Consider the following 13,810-nt stretch of genomic DNA (forward strand, 5'->3'; position numbering starts at 1 on the left):
CCTTCCTCCATCTACAGTATCTTTCCTTCCTTCTTTCCTCCCATCCTTCTATTTGTCCTTCCTTCCTTCCTTCCTTCCTTCCTTCCTTCCTACATACCTTCTTTCCTTCCTTCCTTCTTTCCACAATCCTTTTCCCTCCCTTCCTTCCTTTTTGACCCAATCTGTTCCCTCCATCTATCTTTCCTTCCTTCTTTCCTCCCATCTTTCTATTTGTCCTTCCTTCCTTCCTTCCTTCTTTCCCTTTGTCTGTCCTGTCTTCCTTCCTTCCTTCCTTCATAGACCCAGGTGGACAACAGGAGGGTTAAGGTGGATGTGAGCGGTTTCAGTCCAAACTAAATATGACATTCTCTGACGCTCTCCGCCGCTTCCCAGCTCTGCCTCCGGTGAGCTGACTGGCCAATGGGAGCGCAGCGGGGCGGAGAGCAGCGGCAGATTGTACTACAGTGTAGTACCGCTGCCAACAGTAGACGCGTCTCCCGCTCAGTCCGCCGCTCCTCAGCATCCTCTGGTTAATGGATTATACAGTTTCCCTCCAAGTGCAACATCAGCTCACCGTGTTCCCGACACACTTCTACCAGGGCTACAGTGTGGAGTTACAGGTACACGCGTTTCTTTTTTTCTTTTTCTTTTTTCCATCCCCACTTGCCAGTCCAGTCTTCTTCTTCCTCTCTTTTCTCTCTCTCTCTTCTTGTGTTCTGTCCATGCTGAGAGGCGTGCATGCTTGCAGAGGAGTGAATGTGACTTTATGGAGATGCTTTGCTGCAGGGGGAGAAGGCATGGTTGTCGTGTTGCATGCTGATTTTTTTTCTCCCCTCCTCACCGACATTCTTGTTGCGTGCTGCTGCCGCTGCCGCTGCAGCCGCCGCCGGGTGCCGGAGCGGTGACAAGCAGCGCTGCGGTGCACATGTGGCTGCAAAAGTAAAAGCGGAGCGATGCTCGACTCCGCGGCTCAGAGACAGGTCGTGTGTGTCGGTGGTGGGGAGGGTGGAGGGGTCGAGGGGGGGTCCTGATGCACCGCAGAAAATGAGAGAATGAGAACCAGAGCGTCAATCAGAAACGCTCTCAAAGTCTGACTGTTGCAATCAGAGGCTCAACTTTGAACGCAACACCAACAAACAGAGCCGCTTCAGGTCCCTGACAACAGACTTTCAAAATAAGGGCCATCCCAACAATCTGTTGTTGTTGTTGTTGTTGTTGTTGAATAAGAACTGTAATGAATATTAAAGCAAAGGAACAATGCCAGCATCAGCATCAGCATCAGCATCCCCCTCGCTCCGGGTCGCTCTGCATGCAGGAGAACGGCTGGTCGATTCTCTCAAGGTGACATTTAAGGTGGATTAGAAGCAGGGATGCAGCGCGAGAGGGAGCCTCGTGCGCTCCCTCCTCACCGGGAGTTTGGTGCTGGGTCAGAGCTCATATGAATTCTCATCAGATCAGCTGACAGCAGGGTCAGAGAGTCAAAGTGAGATTTGAAAAACAAAACAAAGAGAACTTTCCTCTGTTTTTTCCTTATCAGTGTTGGAGGCAGCGGATTGGAGGTCACAGTTTATCTTATTTAGCTGTTGGTGTATTAAGAAGTCACTGTGTGCAGCTCCACACACAAAACACTTGTGGTAGTGAAGTTATTAAGTCTGTTAATTAACGCTTCTTCTCATCAGTCTTTTATTTAGTTGATTAATCAATTTGTTAAATACTAAACTGTGGCCAAGGTCACTTTTTCCTCCCGACAGTCTAAAACCTAAAGATGTTATGACAGGAAAGCTTCTGGAAGAAACAGTTAATAGATGAAACAGTTAATAGATGATCCAAATAGTTATATATATATTTTTTAATTGATTGATTAGCAACTAACAGGTAAAACAACCACAACAACAAAAATATTCTTTTTATCCCATCATGTGTTTCATCTTTGTTTGTGAGGAGGACTCCAGTGGGCATGTCCCTCCTGGATACAACAGTAAACAACGTAGAAAATGTCTTGTTAGAATCTTTGCTTTGATGTCTCTCAGGTGACTTTCTTTTTTTTTTTTTTTTTACAGTGCAACGCCTGTGTAATACTTAGCTATTCTAAAACAGTCCAGATGTATTGACTACTTTCAATATTAGGCCTAGTTAATCTGTTGATCATTTTCTTGATTTATCAGTTCATCTTGTGGTCTGAGATTTCAGAAAATGCTGAATGTCCATTCAGTCTCGCTTCACAGAAGTCTTATTCTGTGTAAATGTGCTCATATTATGAACAGAATTAACAGGATTAAGAAAATCTTCATAATTAAGTTTCTGAAATCAGTGAGTTTGTGCAATTCCCCTTGCTAATTAAAGTAATTATCATTTTTATTCTTAATCAGAACTATAGAAGCCCATTTATTATGATTAATTTGTTGTATTTTGTATTTTACTGAGGATACAAGGAGATCAGGTTTATTAAATCACTTTAACTGTAAAACTAACTAAATCTGGGCAGTGTCGGGCAGATCCACGGAGGAGGATCCCCGTCCGGGCGCCATCTTTTTTTTTTCTTTAAGTCGACAGTTTGTTTCATGAGCGCACCGGCGTCGCTTTGTTCAAACAGGATATTTCATTAGGAGACAGGAGCCGTCCTCTCCTCCCACAGCTCCACTCACACAGCTCACAGTAAAGATCCAGATAGGGATGATACGTTTGATTCTGCAGCTTCCAACATGATGAGAAAAGAAAGAACAATGCAGCGTCTCTGAGCTCCATCTCCATCTCCGCCTGCCTCATTTAAAGTTGACTGTTTCCTTCAGAAAAAGAGAAAAAAAAAAACCCTCACAAAATCCCCCCCCCTCCTGTCCCTCTGTCCTCCTGGAGACCACAAGATGGCTCCATCTTGGCACCGTCAAAGCCTTTTGAAAATTTCACAGTGACACAAACACGTCCGGATCAATTCTCCTCTCCACCACGACAACACCAGAGACTGGCAGCCTCTGATAACAAAGCTCCGTCATCGACCCTTTCTTTAATATTGCAGTGATTTTCTACGTCTTAGTCGTCCCCTCTATTTATGAACAACTTGAAGCCGTAAAAAGCACCTCCTGCTTATACCGTCGGTAATTTGCTCTCCCTATAAATAAAAAGACTTTGAAGCTCGGTGCTTCGATGTCATCAATAATTGTTTTGCTTTTGTGAAGCTGAAATTGCCCCGCGTCTTTGTTGCCTTCTATTTCCTTCTTGCTTGCAGTTGTTTTCAGCTCTGTCTCCATTATTTCTTTCACGGGAGGTCAACCGAGTTGGGTCTCAGGATTGTTATAAATAGCACACACAGTGTAACAAAGAGCTCCAATAATCAGAGCTGAACATATTTACTTTCACAGGGAGCAGAAGTTGCTTTGAAGTGAATAGCTAACGAAAGAGAATGTGTAGTTTATCAAAGGTGATGAATCTCCTCCTCCAGTTTTCTTTTCTTCTTTTCTTTTTGCAGCAGCAGTTGAAAGGTGAACTTAAACGCATCCATGGATCTGCAGAACAACTTCAGATTAACTCATTTTTCAAAACTGCCATCATGCAAGCACCTTTTTTATATATATATATCTGAATTAGATATTGAATGCAGTGTCCAATAAGGTGACACCTGAGCTGTGTTCTATCAGCTGGATCCAGATGTTCACCCAGTGGACCAGCGCACTGAGGCCTTGAGGATACTGATCATTTATTGTCTTACTGTAAATGGCTGAATTGCTGTGTAGTGGTTTTGTCAAGGGTGTGAGGGCCCAAGCCAGGAGTTAATGAAGTGCAGACCATGGAACAGGACATAAAAAAACATCTCAGTGTCCCTGTAGTTTAACCGCCTCTTTATTTCCTCTCTATGGAGCTCTAACAGCAAAAAGTCTTCTGAGTGACTGAATTAAAATTGAACAGATTTTAAGTGAACACACCAGTTCTATAAGATTTGATGGTGGGTCTTAAAGATGTCCTGAAGTGGCCCTCAGAGTGCTGTGCAGTTCCACATACTTGTGTTTCCGGTAAAAACCCCAAAGCTGGGGAGGGACATGTTACATAATTGATCGCTGTGTATGGTAGCCAATCACGTTGAGTTCTTTTCTTCACCTACCACACACACCTGTGGACCGACAGGCCGAGATGAAACAGAGAGGAAACATTTAAACCAGTTTTGGACTGAGACCATGCAGATTGTTTGAGCCTAGAGCTGAAGGTGGAGAGCTGCAGGTTCATGATGCTCCACAGAGTTAGAACAAACACACACACACTGACAGCAGAGCTAGCAGCTCAGAGGTAGTGAGCTGGAGTTTAAGGGTGTATTCACACCTGGAGAAGTTGTTCTGAAACAGGGAGTGTTTCAAGTTCATTTAAACCTACCACACACATAAAGATAATCTGGCGGATTTTGCCCCGACCAAGGACAAAAATCGCCAGATTATTTTAGGCTCTCAAGTAGGGCTGACCCGATTATCATATTTTGATAATTGAAGCTACGCGCGATTGTAGCGGAAATAATGAAAGTAATGGCAAACAAACACTGCATATCTCCAAAATCAGGCAGGTTTCTAGGATGCCAAGTAGCCTACTCATTGTAATGTAACAATTGCCGATGAGAACCAGTGTCAAAAAGGAAAAAAAAATCGATCACGGACTTCATGATCGATTACCATGGCAGTGAACGAAGCTTCGGATTTTTTGGGTCAGCCCTACTCTCAAGATTATCTTATGAGATTCTCCTGTGGTGTGTGGTGTGTTAAGAGTTAAATTCTCCCGACAATCGGCTCGTAAAACGGTTGACGCCGACAATCGTCAGCGTTTGGATCAAAAGTCGTCTTGTGTGTGGGGGAAGCCGACAATCCTGAGTCACCGACTCCGCGGGATGTGACATGAAATTGAATGTAACCAATAAAGAAGCGAGCTGACTGAAGAACATGTAGCATAACAAACCAGTGTGGCTACCGTCTCCGTGGCTACCACCGTCAGATCACGTTTGATCATGTAAGATTTCTGGCGTGTCATCAGACAAATCTTTATGTGTGTGGTGTGCTGTATTTGGAATATCGGAGCACACCACACACAACACGATCAAAACTGTTCAATCAAAGATTTTTTATCTTCATGTTTGGGGTCTCTCACAGATAAAAAATCTGTTGAGATTTAGAAAATCTTTATGTGTACCAGGCTTTAGAAGGGGTGGTCACGACACGCTGCTGATGTTCCATGGTTCTCAATGGGCCGGGCCAACCCGACCTGATGCGCTGATTCGTGCTGAGTTTGGGCCAAAAATATATAGGACGACTCAGGACAATATCTACAACTGACTGGGATCAGGTTGGGTCCGGGCTTTAACCGCAGTACGGGCCAGGTTTTAATGTTCAGGTCCATTGATACCTCGTCTATTCCAAGGTTTTTGCTTTTCCTGGGTAAGATTTCTGACCAATGGGAAACTGATCTGACAGGTCTGAATGCACCCTGAGAGAAAAAAATACAAGTTTATATGAAATGTGCAGTTGCTGCTCTTATGATTTCTTTGTTTATTTCTTTTTATTGGGAAGCCATTGGCCATAATTGAGTTGCTTGTGTTACCTTTTTTTTTGTCAGTGTTATTTACAAGTAATTTGGCAGACCATCTAGTTGTAATTTTAAAATGAATTGATGAGGGGGCAGAGATAATACGTTTCCTCATTCTGCTCCTTTTCCATTATTGGAAACTGTAAATTATAATCCATAATCATTTTGTCAGTAATGTATGAATTGAAAATGTCCATGCGTGGAACGAATAAAGATTCAGGATTAAAGCTCGGAAAATATTTTTTTTAATTCACGGGGTCTTTCAGTGGCTGAGAATGGTGAAAACCTTGCTGTGACCTCACAAAGTTACAGGGGTCCTAACGCTCTGTTTATGAATACAGTCTGTGCATTTCTCTGTGCACTGAGGCTTTAATACTTCCAGATTATTGGACTGCTTTATGAACACAGGCACCTTTATACTGTATGTGACCTTCTATCTATTTTCTCTGCTGGTGTAGTGTCCCTTTAATATTCCCCAACCACTACAGTTCTCATTAGCTGCGTTGCTTCTTTCTTTTCAGAGGATGTAATTTTGTTGTGCAAGTCAGCCGCAGCCAGCATGCTGGGGTTGTTTGTGTGTGTGTGTGTGTGTGTGTGTGTGTGTGTGTGTGTGTGTGTTGTTACAGAGTGGAGAAAGATGCGTGTTGCAATCCTCAAAATAAATTGAGAAGTCATGGATCACCTAATGAATTAAAAAAGTAATGATTCCACACATTGAGGTAATGCTACACAGAATGAATTGGACAGCTTAGTGGTTGTATTTAAAGCTTAACGTTCCAGAGGACATATATTATTTCTCAGTCTCTTCCTGGCTGTAACTTGGCTGTATCAATCCTTCAATGTACTAAACACTTGCCCTCGCAGTTAAAGGGGACATATTATGGAAATATCACTTTTTGAAGGCTCTTTAAACATATATTTGGGTGTTTATTTTGGCTTCCAGTCCCCAAAATGTGAGAATTTACAAAGAAATCTGTAATTTTCAGGCTCCCTATAGGTTGAAATCCACATATCCTAGTTTTATGAGCTGTTCCCTCAGTTGTCTTCCAGTGATGTAACTAGGATTTGAATTTGCATAATACCACCCTTACCTGGGACCGGTTGAAGGTTTGGGGCGAGGCAAGCAGTGGTTCATTTGCATTTAAAGGGACAGGCACTGAATCCAGCCGTTCTGAACAGGGCTGTTTTGAGAGGATGAAAAGATCTGTGATGTTTGATCCTTGGGGTATTTTGACCAAAGCATGTTACAGACATGTCTTTAAGACACCTGGGAACATAAATTAATAATAAATTAATTTGTGGAAAGTGGGCATAATATGTCTCCTTTAAGTGCTGCGTGAATCAGACTTGCTGAGGCTTTCTGCAGCTGGACCGCTCTGCTACTGAAGTTCCGGTCTCATGCAACAGGTGTCTGCTGTAATATTCCGACTGCCGCCCTGACAGCGCATGATTGGAGTTTGATGTGGCACACACACTGGAAGGAATTAATCTCATTAAGCTGACCAGTGTCACGATTTTATTGTCACACCAACTCAACATTTGCCCTAAATGTCTGCTCTGGCCGGACACCAAGCTGATTATATTACTGAAGCGCAGGCAGTCTGCCCAGTGTGCGTGCTAATGTTTTCACTCAGCAGATCTGCGGACGGCGCCGAGGTCACCCTGCATGGGAATAGTCCACTTAGCAGCAAACACAAAGTAACTGCTCATTGTTTTGACCTCGAGGCATGGCATTACAATTTGGCTTGAATTTTTCCGCGTCCCCAAGGCCAAAGCAGCAGAATGATAGAGACAGAACGGGCAGGCAGATCGGTGCGCAGGGCTCCGGGAGAGGAAGTACAGTCTCTGCCGTGTGAGAGTGCAGCCTCATTCATCCAGTCTGGCTAATTCCCCCCACCCACTCCACCCCCGCCCCCCCACTCCACCCCCGCCCCCCCCATCTCCCCAGGGAGCAATGTTGGAGTCTCTCCCTGGCCCCTGGAGCACCAGCTGGACAAAATGCTGCCGATGACAGAGGCAACACTTTCTATGGAGCTCACCGGGCACAGTGAGACCGCAGGGAGGCCAGACAGCTGCTTTTATTCTATCTGCAGCTTTTGTTTTTTCCTTTTTTTCTTTTCTTTTATTCTTTAAATCAGCCACTGGCTAGAAGTGTCTCTCTCTATCTGCAGTAACAAGTTCTAAACTTCACTTTACAGACTTACTCATACTGAACTCCAAAAGGACACTAAGTGACATTTAGTGAACTAAAGTCTGGAACTGGAACCAAGAGTAGAGTAGACTTTCCCTCTGTTGTCCCCTTGGCAATGACAGCCTGTAATTGACCCAAACCATTAAGTCACATTTGCACAGTAGAGATAAGTGAGCTCTTCAGATACAGTGGGGAAATGAAGACGATGAATATGCTAACTAACACTGCTGCTGCTTAGTCATGCTTGGTCAAAGTAATGGGCATTCAATGGGAATCTTTCTCTCTGCATTTATTCAGAACGGACGTTTTACATGTGACACGTGCAGATTAATCAAAACACCATGTGACCGATCAATGATGGAGATCTAATCATCTGGTAAATGGTAAACACAGTAGTTGATCATTTAGACACTTTTATCCAAGCAACAGCTTGAAGTTTTTTTGAGTTTTTCATGGGCTTTTAAAAAAAAGTTGACATTTTCTTGTCTTCTGACTAATTTAGGGATAATGTTCAGTAGTTTGAGAGAGTTCGAAAACAAGCTCTCCGCCGTAGGCCATATTTGCCATATTTGCAAGTGAAGAAACTTTGATCGGTTTGAGAGAAGGAATATCCCATCCGTTTGAAACTGAATGATTCCATTTGGTTTGGGCCTGCTTATTCTGGCTGAGGTGTTTATATGGAGCATTTTTACTCGGTTTGGACATCTAATCCAATTCCAATTGGAATATTTGGCTCTGTGTAACCCAACTACAGTCTCCAACCTAAATGAGTAAATAGATGTTGTTGTTGCCTTTACAAAATGACCTATACCAGCTGCTACTGTCAGGATGGCATCTTTTTTTTTTTTTTTTTTTTTACTGCTATTCAAAATCTTAACAAATCAAATGCAACAGGTTGTTTCTCTTCTCTGTTCACATGTTGTCATTTGTAGTTAAAAAACAGATGTAAAGTGGAGCTTCCTTTGTCAGTGGCACATCCAACACAATCTCCTTGGTCCATGTTGCTATAACAACATCATCCTATATGCCTTTGCTTATGAAGACCTCTTATACTATGACTAAGCCAATGACCATTTGTTTCATATGAAGACAGTTTTCATATGTTTCCTTGGATTTATCTTCGTCTAGCAGTTAGCACCGTCCTGGTGGAAATATCTGACCAACTTTGGATTCACGTTTAAAGTTTTTCCAGACATTTGTGGTTCTCTGAAGATGAATCCTGCTGATCTTGGTGATCCCCTGACTTTTTACTCTGAAGCCACTTTTTTTTTTTTCTTCTAAAGTTCCATTTTAAGTCAGTCTGAGAAACTCTGAGTGAATTTTTGAGCGAGTCCATCCAACACGTCGGCCAGTCCCATGCACTGACCCCTAGGGGTGGTTAATTGGCCCAATTTCCCGATTCGATTCGATTACGATTATTGAAGTCTCGATTCGATTACAGACCGATTTTCGATTATTAACGATTATCGATTTGATTATTAATGATTATTGTTATGATTATTATCAGTCAGTTGCTGAATTATTATTAGCCTATTTTTATTTATTGAAAACCACATATTAATTTTCTCTTTGTGCGTTGATTGCTTGTTGGCTCATTTTTTGATTCTTGGATTTTTTGTTACAATAAGTTACTTTAACTGATCATGGACCCTTTGTATTTTTAGACGTGTCACAAAGGAGATTTAAATTAGTAAGTCACTTTTTTTGAAAGACAGATGCAACACATATTTTACTGTAGGCTTTAGATAATGTACACATAAAAACAGAACACAACACACGTAACTAGTGATCAAATAATATTGCTCTGGAACAACCAGCTTGCACACATTTTACTTTAGCCTACTGTTATAAAAACAGAGCACGCTGTGTAACTTCAACTTCAGTGATCAAATCATTGCTCTGGAGCAACCAGATTCTTATGGAGGAAGACCAGCTGGTCCTCATGTTGTGACGTGTTAACAGCGCTAAAGCCAGAATTAAAACAGCTTTTAGCAGCTTTACTGCTATGGTTGTAGCGATGCTAATTTCTGTTAGCCCGTCTATGGTGTTTTACATTATACAACGTTAGCATTAAGCTAGCGGACTTTATGCTTCAAAAGCAAGCTCACTGCTGTCTGTCCCATAGAAAAACATGACAGCGGCAGCCTAGTTTGGAACATGAACCATGTGACCGCGCTGGTGGCGACATCAAAAGCTGTCGCCACTCAATTGTATCGATCTTGTCTCGCTCCGGCACCGTTAGCACCTTGTTAGCACCTTGTTAGTGCAGACACACTTGCTCGCTGGCTCAGTTACACAGCCTCTTGTTATGACAGACAGACCGCTCTACCTTGTGGTTAAATCCTGTATGACATCCAGTAACAGGAGGACTCGCCTTTGTATTACAATTTGAAAAATATATTAAAAAAAAAAAAATTGAAAAAAAATTTTTTTTTTTTTGAAAAATATAAATAATCGATTTTTGGAAAATTAATAATCGATTCATAATCGGTCATTTAATAATCGCGATTAATCGATTATCGATTTTTTTCACCACCCCTACTGACCCCATATGTGATGTATTTATTCATGTTCCCCGCGGGATTCATCCAGCTTCAAGTTTTTGACCAAATATCTCTGGATAACTAATGACATTCCCACCAGCCTCGGCTGCTCCTCTCTGTTAAGTGATTACCAGAAAATGTGAACACACAAATGGTCAAAAGACTCGTACTACAGTGTTACTGGTGTGGGCTGAATCTCATCATATTGCCATCATTGACTAATCTGCTGATTAGTGTCTCCATTAATCAACAGCTGCGGCTGGTTTTGTTTTCACTTTGTGTGTGTTGTGTGTGTATGTGAGGACAGATTTGGTCACCATGACAACATCACAACTGTGCAGTCACGAAACTTTGTAGTGACAATGAAAATGAAAGAGTATAAGAGTGGGCATTTGTTTCATTAATTTAATTTCATTCTTCCAGTATCATGAAATCCTGTCATTTTAAAAGCTGGAATTAGGAAAGTAAAGAAATGTCCAAAATCATTTTTCATTTATTAAGGTATAATTCCCTGGTTGGTGGTGTAATACATTTAGTGTTTGTTTTTTTTGGGATAATCAGAACAGAAACGTACATGGATGAAACACAGAGAAAGAAATGTCTATTTTTACTTAATCCAGCGAATGGAAAAGCAGACAAATCAAAGTACTTCATCACAGTGATGCAACCATCCTTTAAATCCAATCCTGCCACACAGTAATCCTGCTCCTTGATTTTCAACACTGCCCACAATGGTTTATACAACCACAGATATCAAAGGGAGAACTACACAATCTCCAAAAGTACATACGTTTACAGTATTATCTCATGTACCAAACACTACTTCTGGACAAACTGTACGATCTCTCAAACGACTACCCCAAACATACTTTGTCATCGCTTCATGCCAACATACACTGATACTGTTGTGGACGATCTCCAATAAGCTGATTGGTTGATATGTAAGGAAGACTCGCCTCAGACGGTTCATGCCTCCACGTCCTCCATTCATTCCTGTTAACTGGACAGAGCATTATCCTGCACCATGGCCACTTACCAAAGACATGAATATTAAAACTATTATTTATACTTCCATGTGTTTTACAGTTAAAATCATGAGTTTTTGTCAGCCACAGCTGAATGGTCTATTTAATAGTGCAGGCAAGAAAAAAAAGGAAACCTGCTGTGGCTGCAGCCTGATAGTTGATCAGTGAAGGGAAGTGAGATGACGGCTTAACGTTTCATTATACAAAGTATTATTTCAGAAGGCCAGTGCACCTCCTACAGAGTCTCATGGTCAGAGAATGATGTGCTGAGGAAAACTTGTTAGGCTATGAGTCTCTGTTGCCATGGTTACCAATTAGCAGTTGAGCCAGCGCAATAATATTGAGACCTGACTGGAACGTCTTTGTAAGGCATCCTATAAGTAAGGGATAATGTATAGTTCGGAGGTTGTTATGGAGAAATAAACCCCGACAGGTTGTATGGATGTTGAATGGTTTCATTCAACATGAAGGGGTTTATTTCTCCATAACAACCGACCAACTGTACATTATCCCGCTTATTACACGGTTTACGAGTGAAATTATTAATTTGAAACATAATGTTGACCAAAATACGACTTTCATCGATTTAAAATTGCATTTAGCGAATCTGCAAGACCGGTCACTTCCGCTGTTTTGCCGAGCCTCCTCCCGTTCGTGCATTTGAAGCCTTTGATAATCAATCAGTGGATCGATGGATTACCATACACGTGTTAAAATGTGTGTATTGTGTGTAGTCGTATCTGTCATAAACAAGAGATTACTTTACTGTTTACGGGGTGCGTTTGTGTCGCGGAGCCGCGGTGCCAGCTGCACCGAGGCGAGAGGAGAGCTGACACCGGTCAGAGGCTCTGATCAGCAGGTTTGGTTTCCAGCCACGATGTGGAAGGAGCCTCCACTCTCCTTGTAACAGGTTACAAATCATTTATCTCTAACATCACTATTAGTCCGACGCTGTTTAATGACGGTAAAAATGAAACACAAGGTAAATATCCTGCATAGTTTCTCTTTTCTGTGCTGCGCTGATCAGAGCGGCGTCCCTAGCAACGGTCTGTTATACATGACGACGGTCCGTTATACAGAAATAACAGACCGCAGAACGCAGTGCTGGACCAATCAGAGAGCAGCATTCAATAGAGCCGTGTAATAACACTCTTTAACGGACACCCTGCAGCCAATCAGAATTGAGTATTCACCCAGAACCAGGGTAGAAAGTGTAAAAAAAAAAATTATATATAGGATGATCCAGGTTTGGTGGGATTTTATTTTTTTGTTTCTACTTTGGAAAGAAAACCGCGAACTAAAGAATTATTCAGTCACAGTTTTTACATCTGAATATATCTTTTTCATATGATCAACAGCTATATGCCAGGGGCTGTCTCAGTGGGAAACGTAGGATGACATATTGTGCCAGCTGCATATTGCAGATGATTCTGACACAGTCATATTGTGATGACACTGTGATTAAACAGCTGTGACATTTTAATTGCTCACCTTTATCTGTGTTGCAGCGGCTGTGTCAGTCACAAAATGTTATTGTGGATGGGATCAATAATCCACAGATGGGCTGGCAGTTTCTGAAAAAAACTGCTTTTTTTTTTTAAAGATTATTGCAACAGTGCAGAAGTTTTTGTCACAATCTCCCCACCCCGGCTCTGAAGTGTGTGAAGTGTGTTTATCTCTCCACCACACTACAGTTTGTGACTGTTAGATGGCATCTTCCTTCACACTGCTGATTCTTGCCTACTCCGGGTTTTTCCCACTAATATCTGGCCTCAGAGAGCCGCGTTGGAGGCCCTCCAAAATTCATGACCGACAATCTCTCTTCATTCCTTTATCATCACTCACTGTCAGCAACAGGTCAGCAAAAGATAACGACCATTCATTTAAAAAAAAAAGAAAGGAAAAAAAAAAGTACAATTCTGGCTATTGTAGTGTTTCAAAGTGATTGATTCTCTCTGCTGTGCTGGGCGTTTAAAACTCGTCTGTTTCGCTTGCAAAGTCAGGGGAAATGAGAAAAGTGCAGGTGCAGTGGAGATGACGGTGGAGAATATGAATGGATGGTGGAGGGGCGGTAACCTCTGACAACTTCATTATCACCGGCAGATAAGTTTGCAAATTTGCCTTAATTTGCTACACATTAACATTCTGACAAAGGTTGATGATGTGTAGATTTCAGAAATAAAGCAAAGGAGCAACCCTGAAGAAGATTCATTTAACTTTTAACTGAGTTTCCCTCTGAAGTGAGAACCTCTGCAGTAACTTCCAGAATGAATCCACTCCTCAGCAGGGTTAGCAGCTCGTCATCGTGATTTGCAGTCTGCTGTAATAGAGCTGTGGTCAGGGAGGAATTACTGTATAACCACACAGGCCCTCACTTATTTAATAAAGAGGCCTGTTTGTCAGGATGCTGGCAGTGCAACACAGGTTTACATAAATATAACCCTAACTCTAACTGTAATTATGGCTGGCTTGTTGAAACATTTGTTAGAGAGTGTCCAGGTCATTTCCTTCTTTTCCCC

General features: G+C 42.0%; 1 protein-coding gene across 1 annotated transcript in view; it reads left to right on the forward strand.

Moving 5' to 3' along the window:
- Window positions 1-402: 402 nt before the first annotated feature.
- The window catches only part of zmat4a (zinc finger, matrin-type 4a), a gene marked incomplete at its 3' end in the record, with an annotated part of 174,445 nt that continues 161,037 nt past the window's right edge, over window positions 403-13,810 (forward strand). Inside the window, exon 1 of the mRNA XM_083978641.1 lies at window positions 403-599. Coding sequence (XP_083834767.1) covers window positions 513-599 — 87 coding nt within the window. The 5' untranslated portion in view covers window positions 403-512. The remainder of the gene's footprint in view (window positions 600-13,810) is intronic.

This window comes from Trachurus trachurus (genome assembly GCF_905171665.1).
Source record: "Trachurus trachurus genome assembly, chromosome: 9".
In the NCBI taxonomy this organism is placed as follows: Eukaryota; Metazoa; Chordata; class Actinopteri; order Carangiformes; family Carangidae; genus Trachurus; species Trachurus trachurus.